General features: G+C 42.1%; 1 protein-coding gene across 6 annotated transcripts in view; it reads right to left on the reverse strand.

Annotated features, from left to right (window-relative positions):
- Positions 1–21679, reverse strand: part of PTPN3 (protein tyrosine phosphatase non-receptor type 3) — a 119165-nt gene that overhangs the window by 95076 nt on the left and 2410 nt on the right. For all 6 annotated transcript variants that reach the window (XM_084857556.1, XM_084857558.1, XM_084857554.1 and 3 more), the window contains exon 2: positions 1583–1734. In XM_084857556.1, coding sequence (XP_084713682.1) covers positions 1583–1720 — 138 coding nt within the window. In that variant the 5' untranslated portion in view covers positions 1721–1734. The remainder of the gene's footprint in view (positions 1–1582; positions 1735–21679) is intronic.

Raw genomic sequence — 21679 nt, forward strand, 5'->3', positions numbered from 1 at the left:
ATCTAACAGTCACATATAAAAGGGAGATTTCTACTAAGAATAAATGGAAGACCTATAAACATTTACATAAAGCTTCTTAATTTCTCTTCATAAACCATTTATAAAACTCAGCTGCAGGCCAGCGCCTGTTCACATTAACTTATTTACACACAAAAGAGCTTATTTGCAATTTTAAAATGTACAGCACAGAGTAAGACCACCCTTCATTAACAAGATATAGACAAATTCAAAAATGAAAGGATTCTGGTACTCAAATTCCGCTTTCAACAAAACTGTTTTTAAGACTGCAGTACTGCATTATATGTACACACAAACACACACACTATAAGCAGAATTAAATGTTTTCAATATTGTTATAAAAGTTTAACAAAATATGCTGTTGGTCTTAATTTTGTAATTGTATGAGACTATTTGTCTCTAATTAATATGTTTTCTTTTATTTCTTTTGTTTACTTAGAAGTCTAAGGCAGCTAGGGTAAAGGAACTTGCATTTTGAAATTTTTACTTTCTCTTAAAGCTTTTGTATCACTCAGCTCTACGGTGTAGATACATTTAGTTGTGATTTGCTTGCTTTAATTTACCAATAAACTGTTGTGGATACCCTATGTCTAGAGTATCAATCACGCCACATCTACAGCCTAAACCCCACATTACTGGAAAGGCGAAGGTAAAAGAAGAAAGGTGGGACTTTTAAGGAGGCAAGAGATCCTTAAGGAGTTGCTCAGAGGTCATAAGGGGAACTCTGACACCCCCAAAATGTGTTTTTTCCCTCTGGGGAAAAAAAAAACTGGCGGGGGGCAGGTCATCCATGGCTTTAAAAATTCCAAAAATTTGACATCTCTAGTTGCACACAGGCAATAGTTTCTTCTTTGAAGGAAGTTTGAAAGAGGGATCACTGTTGCTGCTATATAGCCTCTCCCCACTTTCATCTCTGGTATTGTTTCCAAAGCTGGAAAAAACTGCTTGATCAGAGGAGAGTGAGGTACAATAGAAATGCATGCACACCATGGGAAGCAATGACTCTCTCAAGTCACTTTCAGTTCTCTTAAAAACTGCTGTCCATCTCCAACTCCAGACTGCTTAATAATACAAAAGATCATATAGTAATAAAGGGAAAATACTAATGGGACAAGTGGTATGAAGAGACTGAAGGCTTCCTTCATCACTCCCCAGCTTCTATGTCATGGGTGGGTAACCACAATGATCCCCCACCCCAGCCCTCCATAAGTCTGAAACTGGATGATAAACATATATTCATTTATATTTAAATACATACCCATTTTGCAGGGATATGTTCAGTCGATGAATGAGCTTCAAAAGATATAAAGGGAAACAAAACTGCCGCCATATTTTATTTATTTATTGCATTATTTGGGTCACTAGCCAGCTGTACTTGTTGGCATAGTTCACACATAATTACTGTATTCTATACCTTAATTAAGCCACTTCTTTTTAGAATGAAATTCTGAGAACTTCTAGTTTTCGACTATATATATCTTACCTACAAGATTTCTATGAAGATAGCTAAGTTCATGATTACTTTACTGATTTCATGCATTTGTTTCAAAATGTTGAGACTTACGCTAACTTTGAAGCTTTGCACTGAGCCATTCAGAAAGTGGACATTGCAAATGATCTCAGATCGGGTTCGTTCTTTTGGTAGTTCTGATGCACGAATGTTATTTATTCTCCCACCTAGTGCTCGTAACCGAGAGTTCATAACTATTGAAGAACCTGCAAAAGAAGAGGCATATCAAAGTATAGTTTCTCATATATATATATATATATATGAGCCATATTACGCTCTTGATTATACACAATTTTCCCAGCAAAAATTTCATCTCAACCAGTAAAAATGCATGATGTAAGACATGGCATCTCAAGATGCATTACTGGGACTCAAGAGACCAAGAATCTTTTTTTATATTTCAGTTCAGCCCTTGCATTAGAAGACCCTCATTAAGAACACTAGAATGTTGAAGGGCTTTTGAAGATGTTTTTGAAAACCAGGAACCTCTCTCTTTATCAATTGTAGCGTGTGTGTGTGTGTGTGTGTGTGTGTGTGTTTGTAAAGCAGCTCTGGGAAAAATTGTTTTATGAAGTGCAGGATAAAAAAATCCCTTAATAAATAAGACAAAAAATATTGTTCATTAACTTGGCAAAATACTTGTCATTATAACCAGAAGGGTGATGCATACTGGGTCATCCTGTTTCTCATAGGAGTGAATGACAATCATCCACTTAGAAGAAATGTTAAAAGTGCACTTTGGATTTACCAACTGGGGAAAAAGCCATACTTGTTTCCAGTTCCTGGTGATACTCATCCATTGAGAATCAAGCCTGCACCTATCTATACATCTCTCTCACATCATATGCATGGCTCTGTTTCTTTGAGCATTTCGACATATATAAGTGTTTAATAAAAGTGATGAAGGATCTCAACTTAAAAGTTACCAAAGAATTATGAAACAAAATATTCTAAATCTGTAATGAGCACATTCCACAGATAGTGTGTTCACTTTAAGAACTTGCTCTAATAAGAGAAAATATTGTCATACTTTCAAATCCAACACTACAGACAGGCTGTAACAAAAAAAGTATGATGTTACTAAATTTGTACAAGAAAAATAGCAAATAGAACATCTACATACAGACGGCCTCTAGAGATTTCTATTTTGAAACATCTGACATAAAGCTAGAACTGGAGTATCAGCTGGTGTATCAGGTCAAATGACTCAGCTTACTACAATTAAACACTTGTTACCAAGAAAATAACTGACACCACTTAAGTTAAAAAGAGGGCTGGGCAGACTCTCTCAATACCAATCTGGAATTAATCTGGGGCTACTGAAGTATTTTTCTCAGTGGCCAGAATATTGTAGGTTAAGCAGGCAAAGCTCAGGGAGGTTCCATGTTATTCAACTGAGCTCAATCTAGCACTGCAGTAGAAGATAATCAATGATGTATATTTCAAAAAAATGGTATCACATGCATTTCACAGGTGGTATTTAAACCTACTGTACAGTATAGTGGGTGGGAACATCTCAGGATTGGGCCAGATTTCCTGTCAAGGCTTTGGACTGACGAATTTAAAGGCACATTCATGGGTCCATTGACTGAGTGGTGACTTGGTAATCAGGTAGTCATTTTCATGTTTCCATGGTTACATGGGAGCAATTTCCTTTAATCAATGAAGGAAACCCATATATTTTTGGTCCTGTAGCAACCATCCAGGACAGTATTGCCATTCCTGGTAACTTTCCACGCAGCATCTTCCAGAACAAAATGAATTCTTGAGCCAAGATGTCAGGATAAAGTCGATCAAAATACAACTACATCTGTATGGAGCACCAGCACATCTGAGTTCCTCCACAATACTGTCACTTTTAAACTTTAATTTTAAATTGCAAACAAAAGGGGGAAAACATGCACCTAGCAGGCAAAGCTACAGAGAGTAGCATCTTTTTTTAAACAATGTACAAAACAAGAAGGAAAAGCTCCTGCCCACCTCATAAACCTGTATCTAAGGTAAGGAGAACACCACTCAGATAATTTTGGTGTGTGTGTGTGTGTGTGTGTGTGTGTGAGGGAGAGGGGCCATGCCCCACTCTGGCTCTACCTGCTGCCAGCTGAGGCCTTGCCCACTGTGGGTATGCAACCCCCAACCTGCCGACCACTGCCACATGCAGCCCCTAGGGACAAAAAGATTGCCAACCCCTGCTGCAGACATATACAATACTTAAATTCAAAATCCATTTCTGCACTTTGATGGTGGTGCCATCTTTTCAGAGAAGCACACACTTGCTTTTAAAATTTGTGGTTTCTACTTTCAATTTTTATTTTTTCCAACTACCCAGATGGCAAAAACTAAGACATGTGCTTAGGTAGCATAAGTTGCATCAGTTTGCAAATACCTCTGTTTTATTGGCTCTATTCATAATTTTGTGTGTATAAAAGTGAGTTACCTATACTTTTAAGGCTGCAATCTTATGAACACTTACCTCGGAGAAACCTCCACTAAACAGACTAAGTAAGTCTTACTTCTGAGTAAACATGCATAGATTGCTCTGTAAATTTCATAAATAGGTCAAAAACTACAATTGTATATGCTAGTTAAGTTATACAGGATGCATTTTATGTTGTTAAATCAGTCAAATATGTTTAGGTTTGATAAGAAACCTATTGCATATATTTCCATTTTTCCCCAAATTTCCATTTCCCCCCAGGATAAATGATATTTTCCCATGGTTTCAAAATTTCCAAAAAATTTACATCTCTAGAAGAAATGCATCATTATATGACTTTAATGTATTATTCCATTTGATTTAACACATTCCTCTTACATTCATCAGACACCACCCACGATTTTTCTGTTTCTGATACAAAATCCAATATGTAATGTACAATTCCCACAGAACGAGGCAATTAACAGGAACACGAAAAATTGGGCAAGGCGGTGTTGTTGGAATTCATCCTTACTGTCTTAAATTATGCAATTCAAATTCTGCTATAAAATGTGATACCAATTAAGATTTTTTTATATTTGCATTTTTAATGTTGGTTTTAAAATTTACGTGGGTTATACAGCATTTTGAATATTTTTGTTCCACTTAAGCATTCCAAACCCCCTCTCATCCTTCAAACCTGTAGGCCTCATGATACTTTAAGATAGGCAAGCTAAGCCCTCTGCATGTGCAGCTTAGTCCCCAGTTGCTGCCAGTGGAGAGTGGGATTCCAGTATAGAATTTTTGCTATTCCAAAAGACAAATCCATGGAAAGAACAGAAATTGGGGAAAAATGAGAGTCCAGCATTTTCATCCTTGAAAAAGGAAAAGAAATTGTGGCTTCTTTCCATGAAAGTACATCCCTCTGACTGCCACTCTAGATCTTTGGAGTTATTATTTCAGTTACCAAAAGGAAAGATCATTGCATTGGTAACTAAACTTAGGGCACAATCCTTTGCATGTTTCAATGGAAATAAGTCCCACAACTCCCAACATCCCCGAGCCAGTGATTGTGCCCTTATAGAATTTTGCATGTCAAGTCTTAAAGGCCAAGATTCAGTCTTCAGTAATTTCACATTTAAGAACACAACTGTAGAAAAGGTGTAACTTGCCTATCAACAGGTGTTTGACAAGTGCCACATTCATCAAAATGCTATGCAAATTATGTAAAAAGTGCCTACAATATGTTTACAAGTAGGGATCTTCTTTCTCCTTTTGCCTGTCCAAGGTGAAAGCCTGATCAAATCCAATCCAATGTGCAAAATAATGTCTCTAGTGTGGACATTTAGATCAGGAAACACTATTTTTAAATACAGCTCTTAATCACGTTTTACAATCACATTGTACTTCTATACAATGACTGCTAATTCACCCATTTCCTTAACTGAAGTATTCAGGAATTCTATTACTTCCTTACAAGACTGTGGCGACTTTAATAATAAAAAAAGCCACGGTATTAACAGAAGCGTTGTATAAATAAGCAAACACAAGGGCTCACACAACAGGACCACAACATCTCTATCTGAGAACTGCTTTACTATATCACATTACAGGTTGTTTCCTATAAATGGCTATAGGCAATAATACCCAAGTAGACTCAATTATATATTTTGAATATCAGGTAAAAACTTGGTAAGCACATATGCATGAGAAAACCTGCCTTTTACTGTTCTTTTCCAACTGGAAAGCAATTGAAGTGAGGAACAAGATCTGATCATGGATCTTCACGTCTCATCAGCTTTATTCCAAACTTGTAAGTTTAGGTAGGGAACCATTTCAGGGAGAACTCAACTCTGAGGACCTCCAAACCTGAGTAATAGCTAAGCTAATTTGTACTGCTGTCCAAAGCTATACTCTTGAAGAGTCTGTACTGGATTGTGTCAGCATAAATACAATTTTCAATTCAATAATGTGAATTCTCTATTCTCAGTTTGAATATCACCACACTCTTTCCCCCTAAGACACTCCCCTACCTGGCTAGCCCAGATGCCAGCCCACAGTGCTCTGCAACCAGCCCCTGATGCAATCTGCACCTTTTACTTGACCACTGACACCACCCCAACTGCTCTTTGGTAAAACTGACAAGATTGAAAGAATGCCTGGTCAGTTTCTCATTAAAAAAGCATATACCAGCACTGGTATAATGCATCCCAATTTGAAGGAAAACAAAAATTCCTGCATACCTCCTCAGATCAGCAGCAGCAATGACATCAGGGAAAAAAGATTTACATGTGATTGTTTTCCAGCCCCGGTAAAACTAACAAGGTGCTCCCCCCCGCCACACCACCAATGCACATGTTCCCTCTCACTCATGAAATCTTCAGTACTGGGAGAGAACAGAATAAAATGTAAAAAAAAAAAAAGGCCTTTCACAAATGTGTACAATTCTGTGGAAAAGATGATGGGTGGAGGATTAAAATGGAATGCATCTGATCTGTTCATAGCCAACACAAAAATATGCAGTGTTGGAATGAAATTTTAAATACAGTTTCCGGCATGGCCAATTTTTTTTAAAATAACTTAAATTGCACTGAAAATTGCATTCTCCCTCCCTCACACACACACACACACACACACACACACACACACAACAGAAGGAAAGAGACTCAAAGGGCTGCAAGTGGAACATGTGGAATTAGTCTAAAATAGCATACTAAGCCCTAAGAGCAGATGTTATATTATTTTATACATATTGTCCTAAACTTGAGAGCTGCTACAAATACATCTTGATTGCCCTGCCCAATGCCTCATAGCCACCATAAGGTCATGCTCTTATCCACCACTGATCTCATCCCTCTGTTAAAAGGACTTCAGGCCTCAAGAAGAAGTTTCCCTTTCCCTTCTTGTCTCCGCACCATCTTTCAGGGGAATGCACAATTGAGACTTAAAAAAATGACTAAGCACTTGTCATATGGACAAAAAGTTTGGCTCTCTAGATTTTAACATCTGACAAGAAGCCAAACTACTAACAGCAGTATATAGCATTCATTCAGTTTTCATTATCATATGAGTAGCATGTAGGAATGTATGCTGTTAGTTACACAAGCCTCTACTAGTAATTGTACAGGCAATACATACAAATCTGTGTTGTATACTGTTCTATACTACAGCAAAATTAACTGCTGTAACAATGTTTTGTTATTGTATATGTCCAACCTTGGGGTACAGTGAGAGGGGGCGGGGTGGAATTTCACATAGTGAGATAGTTTTATTCCTGTTAATACAACACTTTGAAGTACATAACTCAAAATAACATTGCAAATACTAAGTATACTTATCAATGCTTAATCTGAATACCCACTAAGACTGTATAATTCATTCTGAATTAACAATTGCACGAACTACACATTATGCCTATTAATACATTACATTAGGAGCAATTCTATGGCCCTAGACAGTGTCTGGAGAGGGGGCACAGAATACTTCGGACAATGCTCCGATCTCGGAGCCAGGAATCTGTGCTCCCTGCCCCCTCCCTGTGGAGAACTGCACCAGCAACCTCAGAGAGGGGTGAGAGTGGGCATTCCAGTAGGCGGTGAGGGGACTGGAGAGGCCGGAATATGGGCTATCCTGAGGCCTTTCCAGGCTCCTTCCTTCCCCCTCCAATGCATCCCACTAGCTAAATGCAGAGTGAGAGGAGCATAGGAGGTGACGATAGCCTCTGCTGCTGCTCCCACTCTGCACTGGATGCTCGTAAGCCTCTGAGTCTGAAGGCTTATGAGTATCTGGTGCAGAAGTAATAGGATTACACCCTTATTCTTATTCATTTTATTTGCTTCAAAATGCTTATATGAATGACTATATATACGTAGTCCATTTTGTAGCTTTGGTCCTAGACACTAGTAACAAGAGAATTATTAAAGAGACTATTGAAAATAGTCAACTCCAACACTGTATTGTTTTCCTATCCAATTTGTGTTTCTTTATAGCAGGTAAAATATTTATCTACTTCCTGTAACTCATTTTCTACATGCTGAAGCAACTGATACCAGAAGAATGTGGGCACCATGCCAAGTTGACAAGCTCTGTACTAAAAGAACTGCAGTAAAAGAAGCCTACTTAATAGCAAGGCACACAGATTATTCCCCATGTGTTACAGAATCTCAAGAGGCAGCTCTACTGGATTACAGGGTTAGTGGAACTACTTGCTCATTTGGGTGGGTGGGGGAATAAATGAGGATTATATAATTTTGGCACCTTTTGGTATACATAGAAACTTCAGAGGTTAAAAGGAGATAGCTCCCGATATTCCCTTTGCAGAATCCAAGTATTAATCAATTCTGTAACACAGAGAGATCCTGTTCAACAAGTATAGTTACTTCACCCCCAAGATTCTACCTAGGGTGACATGGTGAACAAATCTTAGGTTTATGCAGCCTCTCCCTGCCAAAGAGAAAGCAAAGTGTTAGTTGACAGCTGTAGCTAGTTGGAAGTGAAAGTATCTACTTCTGCTTCATGTCACAGCAATGTGTCACCAAATACATGCCACTAGAATGAACATCAAGAGAAGTGAGTGATTCAGAATTTGCTACAAGCAAAACAGTGTCATGAGATGTACTCACCAGGCACCATCTTTTGTTTGCAGCAAATTCTGCAAGCAAATTCATTTCTCAGAATGAGAAGGTAACCTCTGTGAACAATCTATGAGAAATCTCAAGGCTGATAGGTCTTTCATAGCTTTCAGAAAACTTCCTGTTTGCCAACTTCTGGTTTCCAAATGGCAGCCCAAATAGGTGATGAATATTATGTTTGTTTTCACATTGATACTCTCTCTTTGGTATTCAAAATAATACAGCCCTGAACTTTCTAGATGAGAAGGCGAAATATTTACATGATCTGAAGAGAAACCAGAGCATATTATTATACTTCTCTTTTTAGTGTACTTTATGCTGTTACAGTTGCACTGTACTCCTTAGTTAACAGTTCTTTTAAAGCACTGGAAAGCTCAGGAACTAACATCCCTATCTATGTGACATATTTATTAATGTTGTGTACTGAAATTAAACTTACGTGATTTCTATCTAAAAAAAAGATAAGAAAAGAATTGCTGAGCAAACAGGATTTTGAAGGTACTTACAATACACCGTAGTAGTTCTGAAAGTATAGTGTTGTACACAGGAAGATATAAATATGGATCAGCTAAAGGGCAATAGAAAAAGTGGACATAACACTTATATTCAAGTGCTTTGATTTGCAGTAGCAACCAAATAAATGATTCAAAGTGCAAAATAATGTTAATATGTCAGCAGTGTTAGAATGACTAGCAGAAAGATTTAGTAGCAAGGCAAAAACGCCGTAATAGCAAGCAGCCTCTCTTATGAGCAGACTCATGAGGCCCCAAAGTGACTTTTCAACTACTCTCCGATAAGAAAGGGTAAGCATCAGAACTCCAGAAAAAGTCTTTTCCTTGGTTCAAATGGGATGGTGGAAGTTTCAAAACCTTGAGCAGGACAAGGGAGAGTCAAGAATTGTGGCTAGACTTTCTTCAAGCCAGCTCTTATCTGCTGTCAAGGTACACATTTGTTTTTACTTGCCCTGGAGCTGCCATTTGACTGAACCAGCAACAGGCTTCACATTTCCTCTGGTTAAGAGTTCACATCCCCTTCAAAATCCATGCCAATTCATGGGAAGTTAAGTCCCCCGCCCCACCTGTAAACAGAAAGACAATATAAAAGTGTATGATGATTGCCTGTATCATACTGGAGCGCTGGGCAGAAAACAACAGAATGAAATTTAATAGGGATAAATGCCAAGTTCTGCACTAGGAAAAAGAAACTCATCTAGGCTTCATCTGGAGTACTGTGTCCAGTTCTGGGCACTGCACTTTAAGAAGGATGCAGACAAGCTGGAGAGGGTTCAGAGGAGGGCAGCAAGGATGATCAGGGGACTGGAAACAAAGCCCTATGAGGAGAAAGAACTGGGCATGTTTAGCCTCGAGAAGACTGAGGGGAGATAGGATAGCGCTCTTCAAGTACTTGAAAGGTTGTCACAGACAGGAAAGCCAGGATCTCTTCTCGATCATTCCATAGTGCAGGACACAGAATAATAGGCTCAAGTTACAGGAAGCCAGATTCCGGCTGAACATCAGGAAAAACTTCCTGAGTGTTAGAGCAATACGACAGTGGAACCAATTCCCTAGGGAGGTAGTGGGCTCTCCCACACTGGAGGCATTCAAGATGAGGCTGGACAGCCCTCTGTCAGGGATGCTCTGACTTTGAATTCCTGCACTGAGCAGGGGGTTGGACTCGACAGTCTTGTAGGTCCCTTCCAACCCTACTCTTCTATGATTCTATACAAGTAAGTTTATCTGTTCACTCAAGAAGTGTTGATTTCCATCCTTGCACAATCTAGCAATACCTCTGAGGCACTACATGACATGCTGAGCCCTACTGGGAGTTATAAAGATTTTGTCAGAGGAAAAAATGCTCTTACCTTCTAAATTTCCTTTCTACAGATTTTCTAAGACAGTAGTTCTAAAATATGTGAGAGGTGTCCCTGCCTGGCCAGTAAGAATTAGACTTATCAAAATAAACACAGAGCTTCAGGCATCATGGAAGAAAGTACAGTTTCAACTATTAAAATTACCATTTAGAATAGAATATTGGTACCATCTCTAGGCAGAACAAGCAAAGGGGCTTAAAGGAAAATATGTATAAGTTTATGATATCAGTTTCTAGCAACTGGAGTCTGAACAATGTAAAGGTTTAGGCACAGGTGGGGGCAGTTCATTTGGTCTTGCATGATCCAGGTTTAACCATACAGACCTAGCCACTGTCACATCCAGTTTGAATCTGTTAGATTATCTGTATTGTTACTTATCTTACTGCCCAATCATCTGGCTTATAGTTAGGTCTGCTTCTCTCTCCCATGTTATGATGCTGTCTGTTATCTATCTCAGGAGGCCAGTGGCAAAATCACCCAATGGCAGGGAGGCTGCATACATATTGAAGTATTTCATACTTCAAACTTGAAGGGAGATTTGAAGGGGAGGGGCCATAGTTCAGTGGTAGAGCACATGCTTTGCATGCAGAAGATCCCCAGCATCTCCAGGTAGGGCAGGAAAAACTCCTGCCTGAAACCCTGGAGAGTCGCTGCCAGTCAACTTCAATAATACTGAGCTAGATGGACCAATGGTCTGACTCAATATAATAAGGCAGTTTTCTATGTTACTATGATTTGTCACATGCTTGTCAAAAAGGTTACCCATTATGGTGTTAATTTTAAGTGAACTGATATTAAAAGGTGGTTTATAGCACAATATACGTATCTCAAGAGAATCAATGCACCATCTAAGAAGAGAATGGTAAACACATACACACACACACACACACACACACACAATGCGGTCCTACTGTTGTGGCCCCGTAATCCACCTAGATAGGAGACTGTTTGGGAAATTGATGTAAGACACTCTGTGTTCCTCAGAGGAAGAGGGTAGAATTGCAGTAAATAACTAATGTTTTACAGTAGCTGAAATTTAATTACCCCCACTTTATATAGAAGTTGCAAATTTGTCAGTATTAGAGCACAACTGTACTTTACAGTTTGGGACGAGGGTATCTTAAAGACTGTCTTCTCCCATTTGAACACTTGCTGAGATCTTCAGCAGAGGACTTGTTTCTTTACTGCCACTATCAGAAGCGTGGTTGGTAGTGACATGGAACAAGGCCTTTTCAGTGGCAGTGCCTAGTTGTGGAGGTCTCTCCCCTCGAGACCTGTATGACCCCCAAATTATAGGCTTTTAGACCAATTATAAAGCCTGTTTTATTTTGTCAGGGGGGTGGTCTTGAATGCTGTATTTCTGTAGCTGGAAGAACGTTTTGCTGCTGCTTTGTGTTCGTTTTTTTCATATTTATGTTAAGATTGTTTTGGTTCTGTAATTCACTGGGTTTTTAAATTGTAAGTTACTTTGAAGACCTTTGGGTGGAAAAATGGCCTAAAATATTAATATTAATATTATTATTATTATTATATTTATTTATATCCCGCCTTTTTCCCAATACCGGGACTCAAGGCGGCCTTACGACGTCAAAACTGCTACAGTTAAAACCTATAAATAGAAATATAAATACAACTGTACAAAAGTTAAAAGTATAATTAAATCATCAATATTAAAATTGTAAAAATATTAAAACATTAAAAGACAACCAGAACAACAAAAATGGTATCCATACGTCACATTTTCCCAGGTCCAGACTAGTTATCCCCAAAGGCCTGCTGGAACAAAAAAGTTTTTGCATGCCGATGAAAACATATCAAGGACGGTGCCACTCTCGCCTCCCTGGGAAGGGAATTCCAGAGCCTTGGGGCAGCCACCGAGAAGGCCCTCTCCCGCGTTCCCACCAGGCGTGCCTGTGATGATGGCAGGACAGAGAGAAGGGCTTCCCCTGAAGATCTCAGGGCACGAGTAGGCTCATAAGGGAGAATACAGTCTTTCAGATAACCTGGACCCGAGCCATATAGGGCTTTATAGGCCATAACCAGCACTTTGAATTGTGCCCGGAAACAGACTGGGAGCCAGTGAAGCTGTTTTAACAGGGGAGTTGTATGTTTCCTATAGCCAGCCCAGTCAGCAGTCTGGCCGCAGTTCTTTGAACTAGCTGAAGTTTCCGAACACTCTTCTGAGGCAGCCCCACGTGGAGTGCGTTACAGTAATCCAAACAGGATGTAACTAAGGCATGTGTCACTGTGGCCAAGTCAGACACCTCAAGGAATGGGCGCAGCTGGCGCAATAGCTTTAACTGTGCAAATGCACTCCTGGCCACTGCTGAAACCTGGGCATCCAGGCTCAGGGCTGAATCCAGAAGTACACCCAAGCTGTGAATCTGTGTCTTCAGGGAGAGTGTAACCCCATCCAGCACAAGCTGTATCCCTATTCCCTGATCTACCTTTCGACTGACCAGGAGCATCTCTGTCTTGTGTGGATTAAGCTTCAATTTGTTTGCCCTCATCCAGTCCATTACTGCTGACAGACACCGGTTCAGCACCCCAACAGCTTCCTTGAATTAGATGGAAAGGAAAAGTAGAGTTGGGTGTCATCAGCATACTGGTGACACCGAACCCCAAAACTCTGGACAACCTCCCCCAGTGGTTTCATGTATATGTTAAATAGCATGGGGGACAAAACAAAACCTTGAGGGACCCCACAAGCCAATGGCCAGGGAGTCGAACAGGAGTCCCCCAGCACCACCTTCTGGGTCCGCCCCTCCAAGAAGGAATGGAGCCACTGTAAAACAGTGCCTCAAAGTCCCATCCCAGCGAAGCGGCTCAGAAGGATCCCATGGTCGATGGTATCGAAAGCCGCTGAGAGGTCCAGCAGAACCAACAGGGACACACTCCCCCTGTCTAGTTCCCAGCACAGGTCATCCACCAAGGTGACCAAAGCTGTTTCTGTCCCATAACAAGGTCTGAAGCCAGATTGAAATGAATCTAGATAATCTGTCTCATCCAGGAATCTCTGGAGTTGGGAGGCCACCATACGCTCCAGTATCTTGCCCAGAAATGGAATACTGGAGACTGGCCAATAATTATCCAATATAGTGGGGTTCAGGGAGGGCTTTTTTAACAAAGGTAAAAAAAGCAGGCTGGAATTCTGCCTTGCCTAAGGGAGGCATTAACCACTCCCCTTACTCACTTGGCCAGTCCACCTCTGGCTGCTTTTATGAGCCAGGAAGGGCAAGGATCTAGAACACACATGGTGGCACTCACCTCTCCCAGGATCCTGTCCACATCCCCAGGCTGTACAAATTGAAAAGTATCCAACAACACTGGACAAGCAGGGGCCAAAGTTACATCCACTGGGTCTGTAGCAACTATAGCGTCCAAGTCAGAGCGGATCCGAGCGATTTTGTCTGCAAAGTGGTGAGCAAATTGTTCACAGCGGGCTGTCGAGCGGTTTAAATTATCTTCTTGCGGGCTAGAGTGTAAAAGACCCCTAACCACTTGAAACAGCTCCTCTGGACGGCTCTTTGCAGACACAATAGTGGCAGAAAAAAATATTTTCTTTGCTGCCCGTATTGCCGCAGAGTAGGCCTTCAAATAGGCTCTAGCCCATGTTCAATCAGATTCATTCCGAGTTTTCTGCCAACGTCACTCCAGTCGTCTTCTCACTCGTTTCATCACTGCCAGCTCCCTAGAAAACCAGGGTGCTGGTGCAGCTCCACTTCGTGAAAGAGGACGCTCAGGATAGATTGTGTCCACGGCCCTGGTCATTTCTCCATTCCAGAGATCGGCCACAGCTTCGACAGAATCGCCTGTCGAGGCAACAGGAAAATCCCCAAGAGCCGTCAGGAAACCATTCGGATCCATCAGCCTCCCAGGGTGGACCATCTTAATCGGCCCTCCACCCCTGCAGAGGTTCCGAGTGCCAGCAAGTCTAAACCCCACCAGGACGTGATCTCTCCATGACAAGGGAACTGTAGAGAGCTCCTCCACTCTCAGATCATTATCACCCCATCCGGCACAGAAAACGAGGTCCAGAGTGTGCTCAACAGCATGGGTGGGGCCAGATACCTTCTGAGATAGACCCATGGTTGTCATGGCGGACATGAAGTCCTAAGCCGCTCCCGACAGGGCAGCCTCAGCATGGATGTTGAAATCCCCCATCACAACAAGCCAAGGGGTCTCCAACACCAACCCCAAGACTACCCCGGCTAGCTCAGGAAGGGAGACTGTTGAGCAGTGGGGTGGATGGTACACCAGCAGAATCCCTATTCTGTCCCGGGCACCCACCTTCAAATACACACACTCAAACCCAGCAGACTGCGGGATAGGAAACCTGGTAAGGGGGATCGAATCATGATAGACCACTGCCACTCCACCTCCGCACCTCCCAGCTCTTGCCTGCTGAACAGAGAACCCTGGAGGGCAGAGCTGAGAGAGATTACCCCCCCCCCCAGCTTCATCCAGCCAGGTCTCTGTAATACAAGCCACGTCAGTGTGCTCATCCAGGATCAAGTCCTGGATAGCAGTTGTTTTACCACTCACTGACCTGGCATTCAGCAGCAGCAGTTTCAACCCAGGGGATCTGTTGCCAGGGCCATCCAGGTTATTTGAATTGGGGAACAGTTTAGGGACAGTCAGCACCCTATTGTTACACCCTCTGCCTTTAGAGTGTGACTGTCTCCCCCCTCTGTATCTCCCTCTGCCTATATTATATAAATACAAAGTGGATCTTAAAGGCAATTCCTAAATGATGAATTACTTCAACCTACTGATACTATTATTAGTATCATCATTCAGGTATCTCCTCAATTTTCCAAGTGCCAGCCTTATGTAATCAAAACTGTACCATCCACACACAAGAGAGAAGTATCAGCAGGCTCGGGGGGAACCAAAAGATTTGCAGAAGTACAAAACATCTTTGGATTCCTGAGGGAAATGTAAAAATAGTCCAGTGAGGACTGAGCATGCTCAGTGGGCACTGAATGCTGACTGTTGGCGGGAGGAACATTAAACTGAGATATGGGGGTGGGGGGCAGAATGGAATAGAGTGGCTGGATTCCCAAGGAGAACCATTCCATGCTGCAACATTTTATTGTAGTTCCACTTGTACATACTAATACTAGAATCATAGAGTTGAAAGGGGCCATTTAGATCATTGTGTCCAACCCTCTGCTCAGTGCATGAATCTAGTGTAAAGCAACCCTGATTGATGGCTCTCCGGTCTCTGCTTGAATACCTCCAGTGATGGAGAGCCCACCACCTCCCTTGGCAGCTGGTTCCACTGTCTGCCTACTCTGATGGTTAGGAAGTTTTTCCTCAAGTTCAGCCGAAATCTGCCTTCCTGTAACATAAGCCTATTATTTCGTGTCCTACAGACTTGGATGATAGAGAACAGGTTGCAGCCCCCTTCTGTGTCACACTGTTTAGGTACTTGAAAAGTGCTATCATATTCCCCCTCAATCTAGTAATATGAATAATGTAAAAACTTTTTCATAGATAATCACACATTATGTGCGAGGAGCTACATCTGTGGAATACTGACAAGTTTGAGAGAATTCAAGGAATCTAATAAAATAAAGGTAAAGGCTTCATCGCTTTATAACAATTTTTTCCCCCAATACTCCAGTCCATTTACATCAACTTCCATGTCCCAATAAGAGAAATGCAACCAACAGGTCAGCCTAATGACATTTCATGCTTCCCTCCCGTTATCTTTTACCCTGAAACAGCGATCTGGTGTTACAGTTGAGAGAGCCTTGCAGCTGGTCCAAAACCCATGTACTTGGAATGAAGTCCCATCCATTTCAATGGAATTTATTTCAAAGCAAGTGTACTTAGAATCACAACCATGCAGCCTGATCCTATGCATTTACTTACTTAGACATAAGTCCCAAAGGAAGGAAATGTGAGTACATAAAATCCTTATTTTGTACCCTAATGTGAAAGACAGATTGACAATTGTTTGCTTTATAACTATTCATGATGGGAGGAGTTGAAAAAGTCAGTTTGCTAGGATTGTCATTTGATATTTATTGGAAACACATATAGTTATAATGTTCTCTGCATACATGTCAAAGATTTCAACAACGTCAACTAACCCAAATGTTAGTACCCAAGACGCTCTTGAGAATTCCGCTCAGCCATGCTGAAGTTCACTGGTAAGTGCATGATTGCTAACCTATATACAAAGATGGTACACTCAAGATTCTCACACCATCACTTTGTCAGCATTGTACATATACCTGTCACATACATTTAAGAATCACACACTACTGAGATGATAAGCACACCATGTCTATACTAGAGTCTCTCACATTTCCAGTACTAGAAACATGAACACCACCAGCAAAAGGTGCCTGTTGTACAGCACTTAGCACATCCTTCCACTTGAAGACAGACCACTATACTTGGAGGAGAAGGGGAAATCAACATGGAGTCAGACTGCACATTGTCTGACATTGTGTGCAAAATAATCATATGCACCAAGCCAACATACCCATACACAAAGAAACTCCATGCCTCCCACCCATCCCCTACTCACTCTCACTCATACACACATAATGGAGCTGTCACAGTCAGCAACGAAAGAGGACAGAAATGGAGTGTCAGTAAAAAATTCATTCTCGTTGGTAACTGATCTAATCTTGAAAAGTACAGGCAAACATCACTGGAATGTCGGAAAAACATGCAATCCACTCAGCTCATGGCCACTCCCATTGTAGCCTTTCCTTAGTGTCACAAATACATCCCAGAGGGATAGCCATTTTAGTCTGTTGCAGCAAAAACAACAAAGAGTCTTGTGGCACCTTATGAACTAACAATTTTATTATGGTATAAGCTTTTGTGTGCTAGACTCCACTTTATAAGATGCATGAAGTGTTATCAAAGGTTTCAGGTATATATACCATCGGGAGGCAGAGAGTGTACATTTAGAGAGAAATCCTATGCATGTTTAGACAGAAAAAAGTCCTACAACTCCCAGCATGCCTCAGCCAGCCATGCTGGCTGGGGAATGCTGAAAGTTGTAGGACCTCTTTCTGTCTAAACATGCATAGGATTGTGCCCTCAGACTTCATTTAGACATCTCCTTAAGACTAGGGATGGACGAACCATCCTGCCCCTGCCCCGCACGCAGCTTGTTGAACAACCGTCACTTACCTGCCCATTTGGTTCTCTGGGCGAGCTGCTAGGCAGTCTATTCACACCTGTAACCTTGCGTACATGGCTGCTTTACAGCCACCATTTGTGTAAGACATCTTTTACAGAAAATGAGCTGCCATTTCTACGCAAAATGGTGCCTCACTGAGGAGTTGGGCACCCGCGCCTGCTTATCAAGTGCTGCAGCTCGCCCAGCAGCTCGCCCAAGGAACTGAACAGGGCAGGTAAGTGGTAGCAGTCCATGGACGAGAGTCCAAGAAGCTGAGTGAGGGTATCTGTTGGACTCCACCCCCCTCTCAGACTCCCATGGCATCCCTACTTAAGACAGATCTCTTCATACAAGCTTTCTCTGAGATGTGACCCAGCCAGCTATGCACAGCACAGTATGTAGTTTTATTGCTGATTAGTATTTATTTATTATTGTGGAGTCTTATTGTTGTATTTTGGTGGCAATGATATTGCATGTTCACTGCTTTGATAACTCCGTGGAAAGCGGTATATAAATTTGGGTGATAAATGCATAAAATTGTAAATGGTGAGGTCAGAGAGAAAATAAATGCAGAAAGTATTAACAGTGGTGATTCACCAAAATAAGTCATTGCTGATAACACAAACATCCTGGCACTAGGTAAGCCAATTAACACTTGTATTGTGATGAAGAACCTTTAACCCAATTCAAGCCTCTGGAGATAGAACTGGACCTCATGATGAATTGTAACTCTTGCTCTAATCTCCCTTTGTTTGTTCTACAATGATGACTCAAAGGTCAGTGAGAAAGCGGGAGAAGATGTTTTTTAATATTGCCATTTCTGATGTCCATTCAGATTTGTGTCCATTTATTATTTTCTTTAGAGACTGGCCCGTTTGCCTTATGAAGAACGCAGCGGAGCACTGCTGAAAGAAGATAGCATATATCACATTGGAAGATGAGCAAGTGAATGAATCCCTGATGTTGCGGATGGCATTATTTGGTCCTGTAATAGCACTAGCAGAGTAGACATCGGAACAGAGTTGGCATCTGGGTTTGTTGCAGCATCTGGTCCTTTCACACATCTGATGAAGTGGACTATAATCCACGAAAGTTTATGTCATAATAACTTTACATCTCACTATGACCTGGTTCACATGTAATAGCAATTCATGGGTAGTTTAACCCATGAATTGTTGGGGCTGTGTGGGAGTAGGTGAGCATGCTGCCTTCTGCCCGCTCACCACTTCTGCTTTACATCCAATTTCTCAAACAACCCATTCCTGTTTGATGCAATGTCAGAACCTGGAACTCTGGGTTGTTTGTCCTTCAACAACCCAGAGTTTGGGTTCACACAGACTCAGCCCCAGCAGTTCATGGGTTAAACAACCCATGGATTGTCATTATGTGCAAATTGGGCAGTTATCTTTGTGTCACACATGGTGGATCACATTACACATTGCTCATATTCACCCCTTGTTACCATTGCCTCTTTCTCTTTCTGTTGTCTTCTTCCCTCACCCCACCCACAGTCTAAATTCAGATTGTAAGCTCCTAAGGGAGCAATCCTATAGCGGCTAGTCAGTGGCTACATGGCCATAAGATATGTCGGTTTCCGGGAACTGACCTCGGAGCCCGAGCTCCAAGGTCAGTCCCCTGAGAACTAACCTTCACCCCCTCCCACTCTGCCTCGCAGGAAGCTCAGAATGGCCCCGCGCTCTGAAAAGGAGCATGAAGTGGAGAAAATGGGGCGTTCCGGGGTGGGGAAGGCGGAAATGCCAGTACGACACATCCAACCTGCTGCCCGGCAGCAGCTTCCCCCGCTCCACCTTCCCGCAGCTAGATAGCCGAAATCGGCCGTCTAGCTGTAAATGCAGGGCAGGTGAAACACAGAGGGGATAATCCCCTCCGTGCGTCTCTTGCCCTGCATTGGATAGGCAGTCGCCTCTGAGTTCGGAGGCAGCCGCCTATCCCGGTAGGATTGCTCCCTCCAGGCACAAACCTAAATTTTTGTAAAGTGCCATGGGACTTAAGGCTCTGTATAAAGGCAGTAATAATAATAATCTATATCTGTAAGACAGTTCCCAATGTACCATCACATGTGAGCGTGATCAAGGAAGAAGCAGAGTTCATTCTCACTTAGTCTAGTTATCAAGGGCAGATTTGGCTCTCACCCCACTGGTGGCCCAAAGCGTGCTCCCTTACTCCCCCATATAATAGTGAATGATGGCCACTTACTTATATAGGAAAAGTAAAGGGCTGCTTTCAAGAGGACACTGGGTGGCCCAGGTCTCAGTGGCAAATGGTTACAACACATATCTGTGTGCAGAGTGCACAGAAACACACACACAGCACTTCTTGCACTATGCATGCTCTCCTTCCATATATGCACCCTGAGTCATAATGACAGGCATTTTGCAAATAACTAGGGCTACAACTCTTTCTCAATTAATTTGATTAAAAATCACATTTAGAGGAAACAGTCCCATTCTCTCTCACACTGCCTCATCTAAGACAATGCCTACTGCAACATGTTGGAGGCATAATCTTAAAACAAAGTAATGTTTCTTCTTCAAAACTATTGTTTTTCTTCATGTGCAATTTTTTAAAAACAACAACAACACTAAAATCCATGCTATCAGCTACATTTCTTTAATCCACTAACTTTATTATTAATATCTATATATGATTATGTTAATATAGTAATTACAGCCTGGTCTACACATGACAGAATGAATTGTACCATCCAGACTGTGAGAGAGATAGAAGTCCTCCCCTGCAAGTATAATACTTCCTGCAAGTAGAAAACTAGCCAAGTAGGGAGTGTGATGGGCTTAAACCGTTCTCTTGGATGTACTAGAGTTTTCTTACTTGCAGAAAAAAATTCTCATTTTTATATGGAAAAGCGTTCAAAATTGCAACCCTCACCTTCAGGCTGAATTGGTACAGTTTATTCTATCACCTCAATACTGCCGCATGCGTACAGTGGGTCAAAGACACAAGTACTGCTTATCTCAGAGGTACACCACTATCAAAACAGGGCGAGCACATCCATCTGGGATTCACTAATGTTCTGTCACTCACTCAGGCATTCAGGCACCCATACAGTGACACCCAATGGACCACAGAGCAGTGTTTAGCTCAGAATCAGCAGTGTACCTGCCCTCTAGTGTCAGCAGCATTGGGCAGCTGCTGAGGCTCCAAACACCACTGCTGCCAACAGAAGGGTCACTGGGAATTCTGTGTGTGCACACATACATGCACAAACACCCCACATGGGTAGGACACTCTGATATCACCTGTAGTGGCAACATTTCCTCCACCCCCACTTCCAAAGCAGGCAAGTGACAGTTCAAAGAAGTCCTGCCCACTTTCTCTGGGTGGCAGGGGGGACTGGACCCAATACATCACTGGAAGTGGGAGGCGAGCAGAGATGGCTGTTTCTCAGGGGCTCTGCCAGAGTCTGTTCTTTCTCCTGTCCCCAGACTCAACCAGCCACAGCAATTCACTTGCTTTGTGCCTCCTCCAGTTTCCTTCACAGCTTCTTCAGCTCAGAAGCAAGTCAAATGGTTTATCCTTTGGCCACTGCCTAGTACATTTGCACACTTGGCTGTTCTCTCTCACTCTTCCTTCTTTGGTGATGCTTGCCTGCCTCATGTCCCTTGGATTATCCCCTACTTGTCTTGCTGAGATTCTCCACAGACTTTTAACCAGGCAGAACATTGGATAGTACACTCAGCCTGCTTCCCCCAATTCAAAGTGCTGGTATTAACTTTCAAAGCCCTCAGAGCTTGGGGCTAGATTACCTGAAGTATTGTCTCCCCCCATATAAACCTGCCCAAAACCTAAGATCATCTTCAGAGACCCTTCTTTGGCTGCTCCCACCCCATGAAGTGAGACAAGTGGCTACTGAGGAGAGGGCCTTTTCTGTTGTGCACCCTGGTTGTGGAATGCCCTTCCCAGAGAGGCTTGCTTCAGACCTATGCTGTGTGGTCTTTGGCACCAGGTAACATTTCCCCAGACATTTTAGTCTTCCTGTTTCTGTTGTTTTTAAATCTGTTAGGGTGCAATCCTATGGACTTTGCCCTCGCCCCTTGGAAGCCTT

Source organism: Heloderma suspectum, chromosome 5 (genome assembly GCF_057233095.1).
Source record: "Heloderma suspectum isolate Gila_16-S chromosome 5, 16-S_ref, whole genome shotgun sequence".
Taxonomy (NCBI): domain Eukaryota; kingdom Metazoa; phylum Chordata; class Lepidosauria; order Squamata; family Helodermatidae; genus Heloderma; species Heloderma suspectum.